Here is a 24428-nt window from a genome sequence, read left to right on the forward strand (position 1 = left end):
TGTCTTTTCTTAACATCTTTAGGATCAGTTTGGGCCATCATTAATTGAATTATTTTTTGCCATGGCACATACACCGGTGAACACACATATTCATCATACTCTTTCTGAAATTCAGCCATAATATATATCAACGTTCAATACACGGTACAAATACTATTAGAATACAATTTCTCAGACAAAACCACAACAATAACAGTAAGACGTCAATTTTCTTTTCCAGTATTCGTAGGCCTTACACCTCACGGGCTGCTGTACACCCCCTACGGCTACAACCGAGTCGGTATTTTATAACACCTAATGTATTAAAGGAATCCTCAACCTTATATTTAATTCTGTTAACTTACACCGCCATTAACAGTATTTATGGACCTTTCATCCAAGAGCCTCTCACTCCTTACGGCTACAACCGAGTCGGTATTTTATAACGCCTAATGCGTTAAAGGAATCCTCAACCTTATATTTAATTCTGTTAACTTACACCGCCATTAACAGTATTTATGGACCTTTCATCCAAGAGCCTCTCACTCCTTACGGCTACAACCGAGTCGGTATTTTATAACGCCTAATGCGTTAAAGGAATCCTCAACCTTATATTTAACAAAAAAAATTCAAAAATTTCAAAAAGTTTTTCACTCTGATCAATTCTTATTGTTTAAATAATCAATTTCAGTTCGGAGCTCCTTATCAACACAATTAATTTGATATATCCAAATAGCAGAATTCGATACAACAGGTTTCTGCTTACCTTGTTTATTAGAGCGCTCTTTGTGTTGAAATGGAGCCCTCCCTTACTCTGGTTTCTTCAATGTGAAACCCTCCTTCCTCTCACTCTCTCCTTTCCCTCCACAAAACGTCGGTGGTCACCAATTGTTGGACTTTAAGGCGTCCATTGCGTGTAATTTAGAGGAAAGGCACAAGATACGAATATCTAAGTTCAAATATTTATTGATCAGATTGAAAAAGTTTAACAGCGCTGGGTCCTCTCAAGTAGCGAACAACCAGCTCAGGAAGTAACATGCTTATTTATAAAATATGTGACGTCGATGTTTCTTCAGAAAATCTCCACCCACAAAGGCCGTTCCCCTCGTCCATCTGACTCCATCACCACACCCAATTTTAGCCTGTAGGCAAAGATGGACACACATAGACAAAGAAAAAACAATCTGTTCTCCTCTCATCCCTGGGAGCCCTGCAGTTCTTCTCCAGTACTCCTCCACTTTGAATAGCATGTTATAATGCTTTCTTAGAAACAAATCATTAATAAAACATTCATTTATAAAAAACATAAGCTGTAAGATGAAAGTGATTATTATGTAAAACATATTTCAATATCATGACATCATTTCATTATTTGTAAAATTGGTTATATGAATATGGCACACATTAAATTCTTTAGATAGATAAACACATATTAAATCTTTTACTGCAATACTACCTCTAAGCAAACACTTTAATTATTATTAAAAACCATCTGTTAGGAAAGAAACACACACACACACACACACACACACACAGGAGATTCTGTTCTTCAAGGTTGAGCTGCCCTGCCCCCATTAAGTTATTCTGTATGCAACCTTCATTTCATTGGTTAATACACATTTATCAAAGACAACATCTTATATTTACTACATCAATTATTCAATGATTAATACTGATTAAGTAAGAAATACATTGCATATTTTATCCTGTGAACATTAAGGCATTAGTTAATGACATAGTCGCCTGTTTGCTTTCCCCCTCAGGCCTCTCTCTTATCTTGATCGATACCAATCGTAAATTCCTAAATTCCTCCTTGCAGCACACACACAAAAACTGGTAACTCTCCACTCTCAAACATAAACACCTCATTTCTACATAATAGCTCAGTGCATATATAAAACACACAATGTTTATAGAATAAAATGATTAATTAAAGAAATATAACATGGAACAAAATCAATTTCCACAGTCCTTATTTGGACATCTTTGTAACTTTAACACTTTTAGCAATCAGCATGAAATGTAGGCAGTAAATATGTAAAACATAATTATTCAACAACACAACAGTACTCCATTGTTCATGAATTGGTTAAATGCATTCATTAGTTAAACATACTAATTTTCACTTTCTCTAAATATAACATAGTTATAAAGCAAACAACTTGTTTATTGAAACCATCTGTTCTGCGTGTTTTCTCTTCAGGGGTTTGTTCCTACCCCCAACTGAAACAGCCCTTCAACTTCACACACAGACATTCACTCACATATCTCAGCACAAAACGCATAATGGCACATATGGATTATAACATAACATACTGATTAATAAAACAACATAAAAATCCCACAGTAATTGCGGTTATATTACTTCATTTGTTTAAGTTGGAATCAAAACTTACGTGGGACAACATTCTTATCATGAACCTATGCGGAGAAGTGCAATTAAAAGCTGTTTTTAATGGAAACACAGGTGCACTTTGGTGTTAAATGGTGTTGATGTGCTCACCAGAATTCATCTACAAAAAGCTATCAGGTATGTTCATGGTTAATTAAGCGTTTCATGGGTACCAAAGACGTCACTTCTGCCATGCCCCCCCCCGCCATATTTGTGTCCGTCTTGGTCTTGGCAGCGAACACATTTATTAGTTTAATTGAGGACTTACCAGAGACAAAATACTGATTTTACAATCTGGAGTTAGATGTCAGCTGCCAGTCAGTCCCTACAGTTGTTTGCAATCGCAGAAGAGCGCAAAATCAACAAAATATTGGATTTTGGGGATTCTGCATTATTTGTCATATTCTGTATTAACTATTTCCAGAAATTAAAAATGTCTCATAAAATAAATAAAATATTATATCTGTCATTATAAATAGAGTAGACAACTTGGTGAATATTTTTGGCTTTAATTAACTAACTTGAATAAACAATCCCTCTCATAGCACGCTGTATCCTGTTACCATAACAGCCCTGCACCCCACAGTTAACAGTGAATCACATCTTCTGAGTACACATAAAAACATTATCTCTACTATATTACTGAAGATTAATGGTAAGATATAATGCATTATTTTCATTACGATACACACATGAAAAGTCCACGTGAAACCTGCTTGGTGTACCTGCTGTCTCATATGCAAGGATCTGGTGAAGCAATATCAAAATGTATTACAATGTATTGTTTTGTAGTCCTTAAAATAAGCAGTGGTGTATTAAGACCTTGTGGTGCTCCCGACCCACCTCACAAATGATCATGCAAGAATCCACTTAATAATTGATAAGATTTTGTAAGAATTAGCAATTATTACATTTCACAAGGAAATTATCAATATAAACATGTCACTTTCGTAAAATTGAACACAAAAACAACTCTTTAATCTGTCATATAACAACATCTGTAGTTAGTGAAATGCTACATTGCTTGTACTGAACAACACAAACAAAACAATTGCAGTGATATTATGCACAAATTCTCAAACAATTCACAATTTACTTTTTTGGATTTTGACCAAGCAAACTGGTATATGATGTCTTCGAAATCTATGTCCCTAACCAGTTCAGATTCAATGGCAAGCAGGGAAAGTGCAGAAAGACGTTTCTGTCATTGTTGTCCTAAGTTCATTTTTCACTCGCTTTAGAGTAGATAAAGACATCTCTCCTTCAGATACTGACAAAGTTAAATACAGTTTAATGGCAACAAAAACATTAGGAAATGTCTGAGCTGAATCAGTTCATCAGCCAAAGTTTTATAGGTCCTCTGGATAAGTGAAGAACTTTATCAGCCCTTATGTGCAATTCACTTTCTACAGTATAAAGTCCTTGCAAAAGAGAACACCAAAAAGATCATAGACCTCTTTGTAAGCATCAATACGTTTGGCCACGCATGATTTTAGTCTGTCCAAAATTACATAATATGCCTTGACCTTAAATCTCTGACTTACATCAGTAAATAATACTTAATCTTCATCAGATGACTCATCCACAAACCGCTTTCTCTTTCGTTTGCAGCAAACATCATATTGATAAGTCTGAGTAACACCGAAAGCACGAGCAGATTCATCTACCTCAGCAAACTGCTCTCATAGTGCCAACATAAAAGTGTAATGACTGCAATAGTTCAACAGCAGTGGTTAAGTCCATGTCGCCTTTTTGCAGATGAATGCTTGTTGCCTTAAATCTGCTTAGCACCCGGTTCCACAGCGTAGTCAGTGTAGTTTCCAGATTATTTAGCTTTTCTAATTGCATTGTAGTTTTCATGGAGAGCTTTGGTGGAGTCGGCCCTACGGTTTTATCTTGTGGCACACAGAGGTTTAAGGGTCAAATTAATGTGAATGTCACTGTCATTAAATACAAGATTCCAGCGATGAGTGGATGCGCTGCAAAAGTTATAAGGAGATTGAAAATGACAAAAAAAATGATTTGACCTCATCACAGCAATCATCTATGCTGTTCACACCAACAAGATTAAAAGAATGAGCATCACAGGGCGTGTAATGAATTAAAGGGTTTTGCATTTTCAGGTGTGCTTGAAGTCTGTTATATTTACTGGACATATTACTCGCATTATTGTAGCTTTGTCCACTACAATTTGACAAGTCCAACCCCAAGTCTCGCCCCATGTTTAGTAGACACTCAGCAAGGCTTGCACCTGTGTGGCTATGGATGGGCTCAAATCCAAGGAATATTTTTAACTACTCTTCCCTCAGCATTAACAAATCTAAAAATAAATGTCAACTGATCAACATGGGAGAGGTCTGGTGTTGAATTTACAATTATGGAAAAATATTTGGCCTGTTGGATTTCAGCTGCTATTATGTTCTTAGGTTTTTTTGCCCATTAACGATATAAACTCTTCACAGATTCGAGACATATAATAGGAGGTCTTACCTTAACCCTTCTGTCCATGCTTCTTTAAATGTTCTTGTATAAAGGGGTCAAACGTTGCAATCAGTTCAAGCAAACCAAGATCATTTCTGTTGTGTGGTGATCCTAGTTTTTCTTCATGCCCTCAAAACGGAAGCCCCCTTTCTCCCAAAAACTTGACAACGGCTACTACACGCCTCAATACCTCCTTCCAGTAGTTTTGTTCGGCCTTCATCTGCCGGCAAATCGAAGCATCGACTACAGATATTTGTTTTGTCTGTTTATTAAAGCAAGCATGTTACGTCGGTGATCCGCACTCTTTTCGTGGTCAGATATCCTCTCAGGATGTTTCCAGTCACAGAAGCCTGTAATAAATGTATGATTTTGTGAGGAGAAAAGTTTGCATGAATAACAATAAACCAATCCAGTTGACTGGGAGTACAGCCATTCCTTAGGAACAATTTAGTTGTTTTGAAGACGAGACTGTAATATTTTATTTGTAAGAGAACGTGTTCTTCCCCCATTCCACAATCTTGTACAGATGCTGAATATTTGGCAGCCTGATTCTGATAGACTGCAGCAGCAGCTCCACGTTGTATACTCTTCTCTCACTTTTACTGTGATGAACCCCCACAAGGCCAGATCACCAGGAACAGCAAACCATCAATTGTTTCATCATCCACCTCAGTCTGGGTGTAGGAGCTTAAGTCTAGCTGTTGGTCGATTGTTTCTGGATGCTTCGGCTCATCAGGCGCACTCCTGTTTATTTGATCGGTGGTGTCTCCGTCGCTAATTGATTGCTCAACAGAGCATAAATTTGCATCATCATGAGTGCTGCTAACAGACTGCTCGGCACCAGCGTGAAAAACTGCATATTTGTGGGATTTTGTGTAAAGTGGCTTAATGTACTTTTTTTGGCACTGCCACTTTGGCTGCTGCCGCTTCTCCGATATCTTCTCGATGTTTTTGGCGCTTTCAGCTGTCTGCCAATAATTTTCCAGATAGCTGTTGTTCGTGTCACGCAAGTACTTTTGTAATTTTATAAAGTTTTTTTTATTGCTGGTTTCAGTTGGTGCCCCTAAGACTTTGGTGCCCCTGGGTACTCACCCAGTTTGCCCATATGGTTAATCTGCTCCTGAAAATAAGTTGCTGGGACACAAAAGAAAGTCTGCTGTCCATAACATCTCAGTGGGAACAAATGTGCACATGCAGAACTGTGATCTTTCAGGCTTTGACGGTCACATACGCAAAGGCAATCCTTTATTCCGCTGATTTAACTCCTTTGGAATACAATACAATTGTAGTTCGGGGTTCCTCTAATGACTGTTGTTACCACCAACAGCACAACATATCCCGGGCATATTGTAATCTTGTTGCGAACCTCCTGTGAGTGTTTTATTGATCTTCATCTGGTAGTTGTGGCTGCTGTGACCATAGACTAAAGCAGTCCGCCCCTGCCGTGTTCACATATGACTAAACAAACTGAACCAAGGAGAAAAAGCTGCAGCAGGTTCTGAAACATAGGCTCAGGTCTGAAAACTCCCTAAGATGTCCTCAGACAAGGATTGTTCAAAATTCAAAGACAACATTTATAAAAAGTTTTGGTCCACTTTAAATGTTGAATAGTTAATTTTAATTGAATCTCAGTAATGTATTTGATAACTGAAGCTGATTTTATTCAAGATTCATCACAACACATTAACTCTTACTGAAAGTCACAAACATAAAACATTCAAATTGAATTATGATGAGAAAAAAAGTAAAAAAACAAAAATCATTCAGAAATAAAAACATAAGTGAACATTTTGTGATGTCTGATGAGAGAAATCTGATTTCATTAAAAAATAAATCACACAGTTAATATAAACATAAACTGATGAAGTTCATTTCCTTGTAAATCTCACTGATGTGTTTCAGTAAAACACAAACACACATAAATGAAACTAAAATGAACATGTCCATAAACACTAAATGATGACAGAAAGAGAAACAAATTCAACTCACTGTAGATTTGATCAGTGTGTGAACAAACTGTGTGTCTCTGTTCTCTACAGGTTGAGTCAGTGTGATATCACAGATGAAGGTTGTGTTGCTCTGACTTCAGCTCTGAGATCAAACCCATCACACCTGAGAGAACTGAATCTGTCTTTTAATAACTTAAGAGATTCAGGAGTGAAGCTGATCTCTGATGTACTGAAGAATCCTGACTGTAAACTGGAGATACTGGAGTAAGATCATCTCTCTGATAGTCACACATGTACTGAGGTTTAGTAAAACATAAACAGTATGAAAAAAACAAACACACTAAACTGTAAAGGATCTGATCAGTAAGCAGATACATCAGCAGTCTCATGAAGTCTTATGAGACATCGATACGTCATCAAAGTACTGCAGTGTTTCACCACAACATGTGAAGATAAAAACAGAGATAAAGCTTAAAATTAAAAATGTATTCTACAATTAATATGAATTACGTTGTGTTGTTAGGTTTCCCCTACACACCTGACTGCCTTAAGTTACATAACCGGTGCATCTATAGACAACACACACAAGACATTTATCCTCACCAGGTGAAAACAAACACTCAAGAGTCACACAACATTTTGTCTATTATGAACACTAGGGGTGGGAAAAAAATGTATTCTTCGATGCATCGTGATGTGGAAAGGACAATTCTGAAACGATTCACAAATGTCAAGAATTGTTTCTTAAAATTTATTTTACAAAGTAATAACATGACGTTATCAGAAACAAAAGGCGTAACTCTACTGCTGGAGGGGTGCTGCACACGGACAGCTTGAGAGTTCGCACCGCACGAGCACCAGCAGAGCTTACACGAGCAGAAGAGAAAGAAAAAACAAATACATCTAGCCCTATTTGACTAATTCTAAACTGCAAGAAAGCAAAATACATATTGAGATGATCTTCCTCTGCCTTTTCTCTGTTCAGTGTAGAGTGCGGATCAGGACGCATTTTTCTGTCCGAGCCCGGCCCGCGTCCGAACAGGTAGTAACCGAACCCTACCGTAACCCGACAGGCATTTAGATATTTATGTCCGAGCCCGACCCGAGCCTGAAACAGTTAATAGTTGCATTGTCACAGCAACATAAACACATTTCCACACACATGAAGAAGGATGGCGATAGTTCATCTTAAAATGAAACTTTTAAGTTTATCAGCTTACCCCAGACCATCCAAGAGGTAGGTGACTTTGTTTCTTAAGTAGAACACAAAAGTAGATTTTTAACTCCAGCCGTTTCAGTCTGTCAGTTGTATAATGGAAGTGGAAGGTAACAAAATCCGTAACAAAAACATGCACAGACAAATCCAAATTAAACCCTGCGGCTCGTGACGACACATTGTTGTCCTAAGACACGAAACGATCAGTTTGTGCGAGAAACCGAACATTATTTATATCATTTTTTACCTCTAATCCTATCCACAGAGAAACGGGAGTCCCGTATAAGCTCTCATGCTGTGCACCCGATACAGTAGGCGGCAGTATGCACCTATGAAGTTGTTTCGCAACCTGCTATTAAACATTAGATGAATAAGAAGGTGATGTGAACGTGCGTGTTTCGTTTTAAGATGAACTACCGCTTTTAACAGGCTCATTGGCTACCTACATATTATAATAAGCTGTTTTAAATTTCAAATGTTCAATGCCTTATTGCGCGGAGCCCACCCCGAACCCAAACATAATTTCTAAATATCTATCCGAACCCGGCCCAGCCCGTCGGGTACAGTGCCTTTAAGTTATGGACTCATCTGATGTGCTAATAGCGTTTCCAAAAACCTGCTGCTAAATGTTTAGATATAGATAAGAACATAAATATACTTCTGTAAAAATATGAACATAATTTATTATTCAGACGGAAGCACTGGGTGCGCTGCATTAGATAAATTAAGTAATACTGCCACAATCACTGTGTATAATGATGATGATTAGACAATATGCTAGTTAACATATTAATTATATATGTCGATTCTGAATCGATTCATGAGGGTCCAAACGATTCCCACCCCTAATGAACACAAACACTTGAGGAAATAAGATCATGTGTTCAACCCGACAGACTCCAGTCAATGTCTTTGAATATGATTTAATCACGGCCGAATCCTCCTCATCAGAAAGAATACAAGAGTTTATATAGGATAGATACAGGACAAAGTCACATCATTTATCTCTAATATGATTTATTCTTCATATCTGCAATTCAGAAACTCCTCTCTGTTACCATGCAGACAAAAAACAAATTTAACTTTCTTGATGACCTCAGCTTTAACATCATTTAACCACATGTACTTCATCTATTTCAACACATTTTGTTGTCAAAAGCATACAGTACAAATGTTCAAACCTGTAAGGAAAAGACTTGCTAGTTATAATTAGTTATGATTATTTCAATTTCCTTCACAACGTGCAACAAAACTCCTCTGTTAAAATGTCAGAAAATGTAGTTTGGTGTTTCTTTGATGAAATCTTGGCTGATATTATTGTGTATGAAGAGTTTTTCTCCTCGTCGTGTTGTTTTTATAAAGATGATTAAAAACATTAATCCATCATTGACACTGACACACACATTAATAATATTTTTATAGATTGAGTGAACTTGATCTTTAAACACTGTAATATCTTTAGATGTAAGATCAGAGTTATGTTATCTCCAGCTGATATTCCTCCTGTAATAGAGGAAGATTTTTACATCAAATACCTGATGAGAATTACAAGTGTGAGTCATGAACTCAATACAGATTTATGAAGAAATGTTCATGTGGTTTACGACATCTAACACTAATAGTCAGCTGTGTGATGGATTTATTTGACATTTAAACAAACAGTGTCTCAGTCCCATACGGAAATGTAATATATGTGAATATATGAAATATCCCTATATGAAATATGTAAGGGATAATGTAGAGGCAGCCGGTAGTTATTGGGAAATAAGCCCCGACAGTGTGATCAGGACCCGACGCGAAGCGGAGGGTCTTGTATCACACTGAAGGGGCTTATTTCCCAATAACTACCGGCTGCCTCTACATTATCCCTCTTATTACACGGCTACTTGCCACATAAGAAAAAAAACTGGACATGAATATGAATTTGAAACATTTTATTGGCATATTTGTTTTAAATTAACATTTTTATCCTTCCGCGAAACTTTGCACAGATGCATAAAATGATCGTAATACCTTATTAAGATCCTCTGCTTCATACTTGTCTGTCTCCATTTTTTTCTCTTTAAGCCAGTCTTTGAGAAGTTTTAATGCCCATTCTCTATTTTTTTGTGTGTTGGCTTCATAGCTGTCATGCTCTATTTGGTCAAGTTCAGTCTCAGTAAACTCTCTGTGTCTTGTCGTGGTTGTCGAGTGTTTGTCACAAGATGGCGCCAAACAGACAGTAATCTTTATTGATCTTTATTGGCGCGGAGTGATTTTACTCGTGCAAGTAGTACCGGCTATGCGTTATTATTTTGGAGCGGTTATTATTTGAAAAGAACGAACCTGCAAATGTCTCAACTGACCAATCAGAATCAAGCATTCCAGAGAGCCGTGTAATAAATGGTAATATAAAGTAGAAACATATATGTACATATATGTACAACTATATATGACACCTATTCGAAAATGGAACAATTTCATATATTGACATATATGTATATCCCATACAAATATATGTCTATGTGTGAAAAAAACATACATAGACATATATGTCGTCTGTATAATTATTTATATATGTGACATACATGACTTCACATATATGTCTAATATATGTTGCATACATATACTTATCATCAGGGTTCTAAATTAACTTTTTTGATCACCAGCCAATGTGGCTGGTAACTTTCTAAAGTTACCAGCCAATCAGCATTTCCACTAGCCAAATTTTTTCCGGTGAAAAAGAGAAATTATGAATGCATTTGATAATTTTATTAACATTGTTAGTATGAAAAACACACATAAAGTGAGGCTTCTCCAAGCAAGGCTCTCTTCAATACGACCTGTCTTGGCAGTTTTAATTAACGTTAGACTCTCTGATGACTTTGGGCACTCTCATGGTCCTTTAGCCCTACTGCCTCAACTTTAAAATTATTTGTTCCCACCACAAATTGTTCGTTTCGGTTTTTTCTTTCACGTATACATGCATATTTTCAACATTATACAATGATAGCAATGATTAATAACTTATTTTTACAAGAATATTTGTACAATATTTTAAGAAACCAGTCATTTTATGACTGCTATACTAAAATAATCTCAGTCATAGTTACTGCTAACTGTTTATGTATGTCCTAGTTAAACATTAGTAAACTAAATATTAATTTCATACATGTGTTGATTTTCTCAGCAACAATGCAATTCTATAGACTTGACAAGAGGTTCTCCTGAAATGTTTTCCTCTAATGTTTGAGACCTGACAGGGTGTGAGCATGTAGTTTTCTCTTACCTCCCTTAGTCTCATCATCTTTCCTTTCTGCTTCCCTTTCCCTGCTTTGCAAAAAAACATTTCTGACGTCCACAGAAGCCAATAGTAATCGAGTCAAAATAAGATTAACATTATAATTTAGAAACTTTAGTTTCGTCATGTTTTTATAAGCTAACATAATCGCGTGACGTTGAATGCGGTTGTGCGTGGATAAACGCAATGACGCGCCGACATGGCTTTGTGCGTGTATGCATCAGTGCGCCTGCTGCATCGCTTATTCGCTTTTACAAGCGCATATAGATCCGTTTTTGCCGCTATTATCTTTGTAAAGGAATACACTAGTTAACTGTTAAAATCGTAACTTGAGATTTACACCTGGGCGGGGCACAACAGATTTAGACTATGGCATGTGCCGCCTTCCTTGTGCGTTCTTGTGGATGCGCTCCGTTCATTTCCATGGTTTCTCGCGCTGGCAAACTGCGTGCAGCCAATGGGTGTATGAAACATCATCACGTAGCATTACGGTACAGTGTTCATGGGAAATGTAGGAAGTACTGCCAGAGGAATAAATGTCCGAGAACAGAGCATTATGTATCATGCATGCAATGCCTCATGCATCACCGGCCAAACTGGCTAGTAAGTTTTTATGAACACCCGCCAAAATTAATTTTAACCCGCATTTGGCGGGTTGGCGGGTGTCAATTTAGAACCCTGCTTATCATATATCATAAAATAATTAAATTTGAACAACAGTTTTTATCTACTTTTTGCATGTTTCAGAGCACAGGTAGGACATACAACCTATTCACACAACTTAACACACAAACCCAACTTATTATTTGTAATGTACCTGATGAGTCCAGTCGGGCCTCGAAGCTGGGTCCTCGCGTTGAAAGTCGTCTGCACTATCCACTGATCCACCCAGCAGTTGGATAGGCAGGTCTAACAATTTAAGCTATTTCTGTGTTACTGAAGTAGGCGCTGTTTAGCTTGTATTTACAGTGTTCGATTTATTATTCCTCCTGTTTTCATTTTATGCAGAGGTACACAGTGCAAATTTAGCCCTTGTGCATTGTTCAAATTAAATACATCCACTAAATCAAACATCTGTAAAAATGTATCAGATTATAATTTTTTTCACTTTTTTGCATAAATCTGTTAATCACAGTCAGTACTGATCAAAACTACCAAATCTTTACAAAAATTCCATTATTTTAACTCTTTAATTGCCAAGTTCATAAGTGGATTTGGGGAAAAACTAAATGACAAAAAAGTGATTGTGGACTGGATTTTTTTTTACCTTTTTCGAAATCTTACTTGGGCATGTCAAATATAAAGTAAAAACATTGGTTTTTGATTATTTTTTTCTCCCTTCTATTATAACAACATTTTTTGATTGCAGAGCAATGACACCTTGTTATCATGCATTTTTGAATGTTGGTGGTTTTTCCTTTGCAAGGAGGTCAAATTTGTCATTTTTACTGTTGATCACCATGTGGCACCATTAACCCTTTAGTAGACCTGTGCAGAGCTTAATTTCTAGCTTGTACATTGAGTAATATGGAGTATAACTCCATAATAAAAGTATTGTATTGTGTATGTGTATGTGTGCACGTGTGTTTTAAAATCATCCTGATTCAGTAATAGTCTACTTTATGACTTTATGATCTGGTAAATTGACACGATCACATGAATTGCAGTGTTTATCGCATATTGAGACAGAAAAGAGACTGCTTTCATCCCTAATGAATATAACCATAGTAATAATAACCATGTTTTCTGCAGGTTGCTTTAGCCTTAATATTAAAACTAAAACTATAGTGCACAATAGTAGGCCAATGTAGTATAGTATGGTTAAAAATAAGTTTGAAAAGTTTAGCGTACTATAGTATATAGCCTATAGTGGGGATCGTCAGTGGAATGTACACACTCAGAAAAAAGTACAAATGCCACCGAGGTGGTTTTTAAAAAAGTAACTTACACCCTATTTGTGCGTGGTATTAGTATAATTAAATGTACATATTAGTACTCTACCACATGGTCCAACATGTATTCATATTTGTACCTTACTGAGGGATTGAAAGAGGAACATTACATGAATAGATAGAGGTTACAGATTTGTGGACAAACTTTGTAGTTTTGTATCATTCACATAAAGTCTCTGTTCTCTACAGGTTGAAGTGGTGTTATATCACAGATGAAGGTTGTGTTGCTCTGACTTCAGCTCTGAGATCAAACCCATCACACCTGAGAGAACTGAATCTGACTTATAATAAACTCACAGATTCAGGAGTGAAGCTGATCTCTGATCTAAAAGATGATCCACATTATAAACTACAGACAGTACGGTGAGTAGAGCTCATTTAAATAAATGTTTAAAGTAAACTCATGCAGTGTCATTTAAATCCTAGAATATAAATATTAGAAATAAATGTAAATTGATCTGCTGCTGTTATAGGCTGTGTATCCTTTAAACCCAACAAACAGAAAATATGAAGTGTACATGAACAACACTTGATGCTTTGTCAGATCAACACAATAAGAATTCAATCGAATATCTGAGTCTGTTTACTAACTGTGATGTTGAGTTTGTTCACTCCAGGATTTAATACTGTGATCTTACTCTTCTTACACATTATATATGATGTTTGTTAATGGGGTTTGTTTGATAGGCCGACACCTCTATAGTTATGCACACTTGACTAGATGTTCATCTTAAACTCTTTTAATAACAACTTGGTTTTTATTTCATGTTTTAAGCATTATTTATCAAATCATCAGAATACAGACAGAAATAACAACACAAACACAATATATACACAACAGATCAACACAAAGTACAGATGATAAATGATACAGATGAAGATTAGAAAAAAGAAGAGAAAGTCAACTCTTAAAATCTGATGGACACTTCACACAACTCTCTGTCGAGCTTTGACATTGATGCTGTTTCTCTTTATTTACACGACTGTCAACCTCCAGGACTTTTAAAATAAAGCATCACCTTCATTTTCTTACAGTTTGTGTGTGAACTCATAAAACTGTCAGTGTGTCATTATATTATACTACATACATATCAATACATTCATCTCTTACATTGACATCAAATATTCAGAGGAAATAGATGAAATGTGTTTTTGTATTGTTGTAGCTCATGTGTATGTGATAAACAAATTGTTGACATGTTTATTATGTTGAAGATTTCATTTCTATCACTGACTGACAGCACTAATAGTTTGATTTTCTATCCCTTGATCTGAAACTGATGATGGTCTGATATCTGATTGACTTTCTCTTTTATTTTCTTTAACTTACAGTTTGTGGTAAACATGTCTGTCTGAACTTCAGTATGATCTGCTGGTGAATAAGAAGACACAATAGTGACATCACTTCCTCTTAACCGTATGAGTTGATTATTCAGTACAGGATCTGATCTGTGACTTTATCTAAATCTGACTTTGAAGTGTTGGAGGTAAACCTTCATCCTAACTCAGCTTCTGTCTACACATTTCCTATAAGAGCGATTTATCAGTCAGTGTAAGAGGAGCAAGAAATCCCATAGGATCATAAACTGAAGTAAATACTGACAAGATTCCTCTTCTTCTACACTGTTGGGGTTTTTAACTTCATCTTAAACTGAAATGTGTTCAAGTTCAACATTGAAGACTCGCAGCACATTTATCTCTAAATCCAAATATTGGACGTCTTTGCTTTTGTGTTCTTCAGGATCTGACTGCAGGACTTTTTGATGATTATCTGATCAATTACAAAAAAGTTGAGACACTGAATGAAATGTAAATAAAATCACAATGCTATTATTTTTTTAAGTCTTATAAACACAGAAAACAAATCAAATGAGGAAATTAAACTTTCGAAGAATAAAATAAAGTGTATTTAAATGTGATGTGATGAAGACATGTGAATAAAGTTGGGACAGGGTCATGTTTATCTCCTCTTCTTTTAACAACAGTCTCTATACATCTGGGAACTGAGGAGAGGCGTTGATGAACTTTTAGGAGAGGAATGTTGGGTAACGCTTTAGATTACAGCCCGGAAAGTACTGCGTAAGTACAGCGAATTTACAGCGTATGTTTCTGTAATTATAGTGTACTTATGAAGTAGGTATGTGTAATTATAAGGGAACAATTTATAATATTGGTGGAATAAAGGGGTAACAACCAGGATATATGCAGTAAAGTACTGCGTAAGTGCAGTGAATTTTCAGCGTAAGTTTCTGTAATTATAGTATACTTATGAAGTACGTACGTGTATTTATAAGGGAACAATTTATAATATTTGGGGAATTAAGGGGTAACAACCAGGATATATGCAGTAAAGTACTGCGTAAGTGCAGTGAATTTACAGCGTAAGTTTCTGTAATTATAGTATACTTATGAAGTACTTACGTGTATTTATAAGGGAACAATTTATAATATTTGGGGAATAAAGGGGTAACAACAAGGATATATGCAGTAAAGTACTGCGTAAGTGCAGTGAATTTACAGTGCAAGTTTCTGTATATTATTAGGCAATATTAGGCAAGATTTGATCAAGATGCTGCAAAGCATCATTTCAAAGTTAGATTATACATTAAGTCTTCTGGTGGTTAATTTGTGAAAATATGAGTTTTATTCCATACTGAAATTGATTATGTAAGTATACGGGCCAACATGTTTGACATTGAGTTGACGTCAAATCAACGTCATGTTAGGCGTTCAGTTGATGTCAAATTGACATCAAATTGATATCAATGTAAATTTAAAATAATAAAATAATTAACTGGGGCCTCAAAATGCATCCATTTGGCACATATGTTTTGAATCATATGTTGTTGGAATTCTGCATAAAAGTGGACTTCTGCAACTTCTGTGGGTAAAACAAATAAACAAACAAAGAAAAACTATTTATGTGAATTACTGATAATGAAATAATTAAGCGAACAGTAATTATTATATTTGACAAAAAAGGGCAGCATTTTTGCTGTAACCCCACATGAAGTACTTATTTTTTTTAAAAATAATTTTTTATTTTTAGTGATATTATATACTTTAAAATTAAAATACATTTGCTGTAATTGATAATGAAATTGTAATACCCTATAATGTAAGCATATAAAGTATTACAACTACATGGTCATTTATTGAAAATTTACATTAGTTAGAGTTTTCATAGTGAAAATGCTACATATTTTTAAATTATTTACATTTTATTGTCTTTAACTGATAGATGCAATGCTAGGGTTCTTAAAAAAATCATATTTGTTTAAAAAAAAAAATTTTAATTATGAAAAATGTAGGACCTACAATGCCTATTTATATTCTCTATTCCTAATTCCACCTGTAGATGGCGCCATAGCTTTTGGACATTCTTGGGTTTCTCTGCAGCTAAATAATGGACTACAACAATTTATTTATTTATTTTTGTGTGTAAATTGATGCAAACCTAGGATGACAATGTTATACATGTATACACGGAAAAACATAAAATAAAAAATATTTGGAAGATTTATGACGTTGATGACCGTTGAAACGCACGTCATCACGTCAGGCCAGCTGTGAGGGGAAGTCGAAGCAGCTCAAGAAAGTTGGCGCTTTTATCAGGTGAGTAATAAACATCTCATGAAATAAAACATAATTTGGTGACTTTAAAAACTTAGAAGATTGTGTTTTGATTAAATATTTGACGTTGCAATGATTAATTTGTTCTTTTTGTGAATTGAAATTACCCTTAGTTAATGTAACATTACTGTGAAGGATTCTGAGGTAATTTAACAGAGTTAGATCCATTAAGCAGATAACTTGTTTTTTAAAATGTCTACGATTTTGAAATGTCGCGAGTAATGTTAGTTTTACAGTTTTTGTTCGTACTAATAAAAGTTATTCAAAAAATTGTCCACTAAAGTTGGATGCGAAATTAATATGACGTATCGTAGGCAACATCATTGTTATGTCTTTATCAGTGCAGTTGGATCGTTGAATCGGTAAGTTAGGCTATATTGTAACTGTACACAGCGAGTTCCCCAGTACAACGTTCTCGCACACGAATGACTCATTTGAACCGCTTCATTTAAGCTATTTAACTTTTCAGTCATATGTCGTGTTGGTAGTAAAAAATCTTGTGAAGGTGGTGAAAAAGGTAGTAAATTCATCTCTATGATTCCTGAATATACCCTGATTGAATCATTTAAAATAAACCACAGAGATTGCAAGATGTGAATGAGCTTTGATTATTTAGTAAAACTGGTTAATTCAGTTGGCCATTGTGGGCTAAAAAGTTAGTTAAAGGTGATAAAAAGCTTTATTTTATTAAAAACATCCCTGTTTGGTAAAATAATTAATGTTTTATATAAATTTTTACTTAATAATTGTCATTTTAATCAACTTTTATTAGAAATAATACGTTGAAGTCACTTTGGGTAAGCCACTTAAAGGTACGGTAGGCCTACGTGTGTGTACAAGTTAAGATCAGGATGACACCACCTCCGCCTCCTTTTGTGCCAGGAAAAACCCTGAAAATAAACCTTATGAATGTAAAATGACAGTTTTAGGAGATGTAAGCTGCTGCTCATTCCACCTGATATTTAACACCCTGTCTCTCTTGTCTTTGTCAGATCGTTTGTTTGGAGTCTCTGTTTGTTCCAGCCATTGTGTTCCTTCATGCTCCTCCAGAGACTACTATCCGGATTGTCCGTGCCAGGGTTGTGACTCTTGCATCTTTCACCATGTGACGTTGTCCGGGGCCCAGGGGTGAGTGGGTGCTCTGAATCTCTCCCTGTGATTTGCTTATCCAGGGTTTTTTCCTCTCCTTGTATGTTAGCCTATATGTGCTGTTTGGTGTAACAATGGAACGAGTTCCACATAGGGCTGTCGCGGTAACCGCAATCCTGTATTTCCGCACTGCTGAGAAGCTTAACCACATGAATGACACGTAACCGCAACAACCGCGCTTTTCACATTAAATTCATATATAGCTATGCCCTTCTTGTTTTTCACATCATACATGTATAATAAAGGCCAAATAGATTGTCAAGAGTTAAGAGAGTAACTTGTTTTTCGTAAATTTCAATTCAAAATGTAATACTATACTATTCATATTTCGTTAAATCATACAGTGAATGTGTGAAAGAAGTGAAACTAAGATGACAGAATAGCTGCGTCGTCTGCATCTAGATGCAGTTTTAAAGATTAAAATTACTTTAATTTAACTGATCAACACAAATACAAAGCACCATAATATAACTGATTGCTTACCAGCATTAAAACCACTTAAAATAAAAACATTTAGTTTTTTTCTTTGTGTATCTACAGCGTCCGCTCCGTGGATGAGGAAACTGCAGCCATTAACGCCGGTTGCTTTATTATTAACTGACTGAACACTTGACTCTTACCTGGACATTTAGATATTAAAGTTTTTTGTCACCAGTCTCTGCGTGAAACATTAGAAACATTGATGATCATCTGCCGACCCGATTGTTTCTGCACGTCCTCTATTTTACAGAGAGTTCGCTTAATTAACGGCTTTTCGTTCAGTCCGCGTGAGCTAAACATTTTTGTTCTGTAATTTGTTCTCGCATAGGCTATATTTCTACATATTTTCGACCAAGTTACACTCGGGATATAATTTAAGTTGTTATAGATAGCATTTAAGCTTGATCTGAAATTATGACAAATCAGTCTAAAAATGATCTATCCAGATTAATTTAGCCAAAACAATGATTTATTCGTTTTCATACTTAATAGATACACGTTAATTTACTAATATACTATAGGGCTGTCACTTTTGAGAAAAATCAAATTCGAACGGATTTCGAATATCATGCAATGTATCCGAATATATTCGAATATCTAGCACCCCCCCATGCGCATAAAAAACCCCACCGTAATGGAGATTCAATCACAAAATTATTAACAGTGACAGTCATAAACAGGGTTGTATGGATTACTTTTTTACTTAATGTTTGAAACAGCAGGTTATCAACTTATGAATAACAAACTTATATATATATAGAAAAAACGATTCAGAACAGTTACAAACAATAACGTGACAACCTAAATAGCAGCAGGAGTATATAGACAGACGCAAACGGAATTCGCGCCCGCAGATTTCGGCAGAAAACTCCGCGGAATTCGACGGATTTAATGCCCGTCATTGACAAGCACACATATCCCGCGCTTGAGCGTGTTTGTGAGAAAAAATCTCATTGACAACAAGCACACATACAGCCTATAACCCGCGCGTTTGTAAGCCGTCATTGACAAGTGCATTATCTCTGCGCGTGCTGTTTGCTTGACCGTTTTTAATGATAGAGAGCACAAACCCTTTGATACTTGAGATGAAATTAAAGGTATAGAGTTAAGCAGATCTCACTTGACTCTGTCGTCTATGTGACGCGCGACAGTCAACACATCATCATTTCAAATCCGTTTACAAGACGAATGCTGTTGTTGTCTAATATAAAGTTTACTTTGCATTGTAAAAATGATGAAATTATCCTCATACATGCTAATTTCATAATGCGAACGTATTAACACGTATTTTTATTCTGCTTTAATATTTAACACTATAAACAATATGCCATTTTATATACAAACTATAATTCTATCTTGACATGCACATGAGGTTCATTTTGGTCCCATTTGATTCCCTCTCGTGCGCACAGTTGCTGTCGTCGGTCTCACTCTCAGCCTCCTTCCTATTACGAGGTGTTACTGTAAAAAATGCGCCACACATGGCATTTTAAAAACCGGATGGTTTATTTAAAGTTCGAATACGGATATTTCACGTCATGTTCGAATGCATATTCGAATATCGAATAAAAAGTGACAGCCCTAATATACTATTGAATTTGCCATAAATAAATATTCATTGCCTTCTATATTGCATTCGTTTTGTACATTTACAGGGGCATAAATACGGTCTAATTTACATGTATTTTTAAGACACTGCTTTGTTTTGTATTTGCCGATGCTATGTAAATTTGCACTTAAAAAAACTTCTTGTTAAGAAATTGTTCTTCAATTTATTTTAGTTTTTTCAAAAAATATATTTATATAATAGTATAGCTTGTTAATCTTTTTCTCATAAGGGAAAGACATTTAAAACAGCATAGCGCGCTAGTGAGCCACGCAAAATCACTGCAAGGGAAATTCCTTCACCACGACAACCCTAGTTCCACATCTTTCCCCTCACCAAACACATAAATACGATTACTGTTATCATGTATATAATTGGTTGTCTTTTTTCTTTTATCAGAGTTCTTACAAACAGATTGATGGCAACAATGAACATGGATGGTTCAGGGGTGAAGAAGGCCTTTAAAAAACACGGCTATGTTGTGTTATAATAGGTACTACATTACTTCTTTTGTATGATTAGATGATGTACTGTTGTGTGTCTATTCAGTGTTACCCATTGTGCGGCAAACTTTTATCCATCACAGATGCACAGTGGCTATACTGTAGGGGTGTAATAATTAATTGTACAATTATTATGCCCAGTTTCTCAATAAGTTATGGTCAAATGCTGCCACATCCAAAAGCAAGAGGGCGCTCTCATGCATAAACTCAAAATATGTTATATATGTTATTTATCTACAAATGTTCAGACAATATTAAAAGCACAGGTTTTAAAAGTGTGAAATCTGTTATGCCTATGCCACCTTTAGTTAAAGGTCACGTTCTTCTATATCCCTTTTTTTAAACCCTAGTTAGTGTGTAATGTTGCTATAATAGCATTAATAATACTTGTAAAATGATGAAGCTCAAAGTTCACTCCCAGGTGATATATTTTCTTTAACAGAATTCCTCTTTCAAAGCCTACAGCGAACGGCCATTTTGGACTTTAGCCCTCTACTTCCTGCTTTAATGACCTCAGTAGAATTTTATTTTTTACTAAACTCCGCCCACAGGAATACGTCAGTCGTCTGCTTAGCTAACGGCAAGCTAAGCTGCTATCGAATCACAACACACTAAACAAACTACACAATCAGATAGGGCTTGGGCGATAAATCGATTTTATCGATTAACTCGAATGTGTAGTTTAACATCGATTTGTTTGAATTAAATCGGTTTCCTCTTTAACATCCGCTAACATTCCCCTCTGTGCTCCCGTAGTTCCGAGTGGGCTCAGCCCTCCACCGCACGTTTGCCATAGAGATACCAGGGCTCGCAAAATTTTTTAATCCCTGATAGCCCTTCGGGCAGGCACTCTTTCATTTTTGGTAGCCCTAAATGAATTCAAGAAGCCCGAATAAAAAATACACTGTTTAATGTAGAATATTGATAAATCCTGGATTTCCATGTAAGCCAACTATTTCTGCCCATCCCCAGCTAACAATTTGGTACCCAAAACGTTCCCCTAACATTAGTTTTTGGTTTCTAGAATGTTATTTTCCAAGGTTTTTGTTTAATAGCAAGGAATGTTTTCTTCTATCAAATATAAAAACAACCAGTGACTTTAACACAATATAGAAGACTTAAAACAGATATTTATTAAAAAGAAACAAACATTTAATTCCCTTTAGGTTAACAGATCTTACCATAGCCGTTTATTTTCGCTAGAATAAATGTTAGACTCTGAGGTAAAACGAAATGACAAACACACATTCTATTCGCTTTAGGTAAACGTAATATCTTACCACTGCTGTTTAGTCACCTTTCAAAAGCTTCTAACTTCATATTCTCTTAATAGCGTAGATGTGTCAAATCGATCGGAAATCACTCAAATATATTTTCCTTCTCATATATTTAAGTTACTACCTGAAGAAAGAAAAAAGAAACGCTAAAACAATGTTATTCTATGAGGTATTTTTTTTTTTAAATGACTTGAGTTCGCGCTGAGCACAAGAGCAGGCAGGTGCTTGTGAAGAGCGAAGCCGGGAGAAGCGCATGCAGAGGGTCGCGTGCAGAGGGTGAGCATGTCACGCTTTCTGTTTGTGTCACTGTCACGTATTGGTTACTCAACTTTTTTGTCCTAATTTCTAACCATTGTCGCTTCGGTTTAGGGTTAGATTTACATAAAATTACATCCTTACCTAAACAAACTCTAACCCCAACAGGGGAAATCTGGTTAAAGTTTAGAAAATATAAAAGAATAAGCCTTGTATCTTTTTTTTATAAACCAATACTTAAAGTGACAAATACTTAAAGTGACATATAACACAAGCACCAAATCTAACCCTAAACCGAAGCGACAATGGTTTGAAAATAGGACAAAAAAGTTGAGTAACCAATACGTGACAGTGACACAAACAGAAAAGCGTGACATGCTCACGCTCAAACACGGCAAAGCATGACATTTTCACGCTGGTCCATGCGTGAAATAGTCACGTAATTTCGTGATATAGGGTTGGTGTGTCTGTCTGTCTGTCTTGCACTCTTGATGCTTTAGAGTTTCACCCATTCATTCATGCTGTGCACTTTTTTATATCGTGGCTGATTTGTGAATTGTACACACACAAAAACATTTTTTTTCCATATTTCCCCATTCATTTCCTATTATTGTACTAGTGTAACAAGTTTTTTCTTTTTTGACATTCTGCTAAATATATAAATATTTCTCTACTTGTGTGATTACAGGTGGCAATTGCATCAGAGGGAGAAGACTTCACAGTGCCTCCCTATACATGGATGTCAGCTGACGTCAATCACTTGTCTTCCGCCATTTTGAGGACCTGAAGTGGTCGCAAAGAACTAGAAGCTATGCCTTCAATATGCTGTGAGCATCAAAATCGCTATTTTAACAACACTAAGAAGGCTCAACACAACATGATATTTTGCTCGAAGTATCGCCTATGTCTCTACACGTGAACTTGAGCATTGAGAACATTGTTTGTGAACACAGAGTTAACTAAAAAGAAGGTTTTGAACAACTGACTTTGGATGATTTGGCGTCCGCTCACCGCTTTCTTCCCAGTCAAGATGTATCGATCTCCAATTGCGACGTAAGTAGGGAGGAGAGTAAAGATGATATCTCCTAAAGCATAGTTCCTTAAAAATGCACGCATAAGTCGTTGTTTTGTTGCAAGTGAAAAACAATATTGACCTTCTAGTTGAAAAAGGAGCCTTATGTGAGATTCATTCATTCGCATTCGGAAATCGATTATTTACGTCTGGCAGAGATGACGAGCGGACACCATAACAGCCAAAGTCAGTTGTACAAAACCTTTCTTTTTAGTAAACTCTGTGTACAAAAACAATGTTCTCAATGCCCGCGTTAATGTGTAGAGATCCAGGTGATACTTCGAGCAAAGTTTCATGTTGTGTCGCGCCTTCTTATGTTGTAAAATAGTGGTAGTTCGGTAGCAGCGGACAGCGGCTGGAAGAACGCATCAGGGATCGAGAAGGCATAACACCCTAACCAAGATACATTTTTTTAAGTAGCGTTTATTTTCATAACCGTCGAGATGCGACATGTTGTCTTTCGTAGCCCTTTACTGTATCCGTAAGAATCATAGACAGTAAAAGATAAGAAATCCGTAAATCGTAGCAAGGTAGCCAATGCTTGTCAATAGCCTACCTGTACTTGGTAGGTCCTCAAGATGGCGGCATAACGTAAAAAGTCACATGACTGAAATCTATCTATACTGCAGGGACAACCTTGCAGTCATATGCAAAGGATTTGCTGAAATTTCTTTCATCCTGCCCCCAGCTGAAATCGAAAATTGAAAAAATGAAGGCAGCAAACAAGCTGTTGCCTATAAAAACAAATTTAGGGGTTAATTATTTTTAAATAATTAAATTGATGTTCTTTTGTTAAATTGTTCATTCATCGTTAGTTGTTTTTACAGTTTCTTGTTATTCTTTTAAAATTGTTAGTATTTAATATGTTATAGTTTGGATAAATATTTTTGTTTTAAATAAACTTGTTTTGGGTTAAATTAAGGTGTTTCTACTATGCTTTTAAATTTGTAATTTAGTTCTTTGTTGATAACTTTGGCTGAAATTAGGTTTATCTACACCAGTACTCTAGTATTGAATTTACCCTATAACTACACAGAACAAGGGGGTAACAAGTGCCACTTTAATTTACAGCCCGCAGATGTCGTACTTACTCTGTAACTACGTGAAACAAAGGTGTAACAAGTGCCACTTTAATTTACAGCCCGCAGTTGTCGTACTTACTCTGTAACTACCTGAAACAAAGGTGTAACAAGTGCCACTTTAA

General features: G+C 35.9%; 1 protein-coding gene and 1 long non-coding RNA gene across 2 annotated transcripts in view; both read left to right on the top strand.

Annotated features, from left to right (window-relative positions):
* LOC141282482 (protein NLRC3-like) overlaps nucleotides 1-15287 on the top strand; it is a 36978-nt gene extending 21691 nt beyond the window's left edge. Inside the window, exons 5-7 of the mRNA XM_073815473.1 lie at nucleotides 6892-7065; nucleotides 13439-13612; nucleotides 14582-15287. Coding sequence (XP_073671574.1) covers nucleotides 6892-7065; nucleotides 13439-13612; nucleotides 14582-14591 — 358 coding nt within the window. The 3' untranslated portion in view covers nucleotides 14592-15287. The remainder of the gene's footprint in view (nucleotides 1-6891; nucleotides 7066-13438; nucleotides 13613-14581) is intronic.
* Nucleotides 15288-16619: 1332 nt separating this feature from the next.
* Nucleotides 16620-23649, top strand: LOC135771760 (uncharacterized). Its single transcript, XR_010543016.2, has 4 exons — nucleotides 16620-16864; nucleotides 17875-18010; nucleotides 20517-20610; nucleotides 22841-23649. It is a non-coding gene; the product is annotated as an uncharacterized lncRNA (long non-coding RNA).
* Nucleotides 23650-24428: the final 779 nt, after the last annotated feature.

Source organism: Paramisgurnus dabryanus, chromosome 8, assembly GCF_030506205.2.
Source record: "Paramisgurnus dabryanus chromosome 8, PD_genome_1.1, whole genome shotgun sequence".
Taxonomy (NCBI): domain Eukaryota; kingdom Metazoa; phylum Chordata; class Actinopteri; order Cypriniformes; family Cobitidae; genus Paramisgurnus; species Paramisgurnus dabryanus.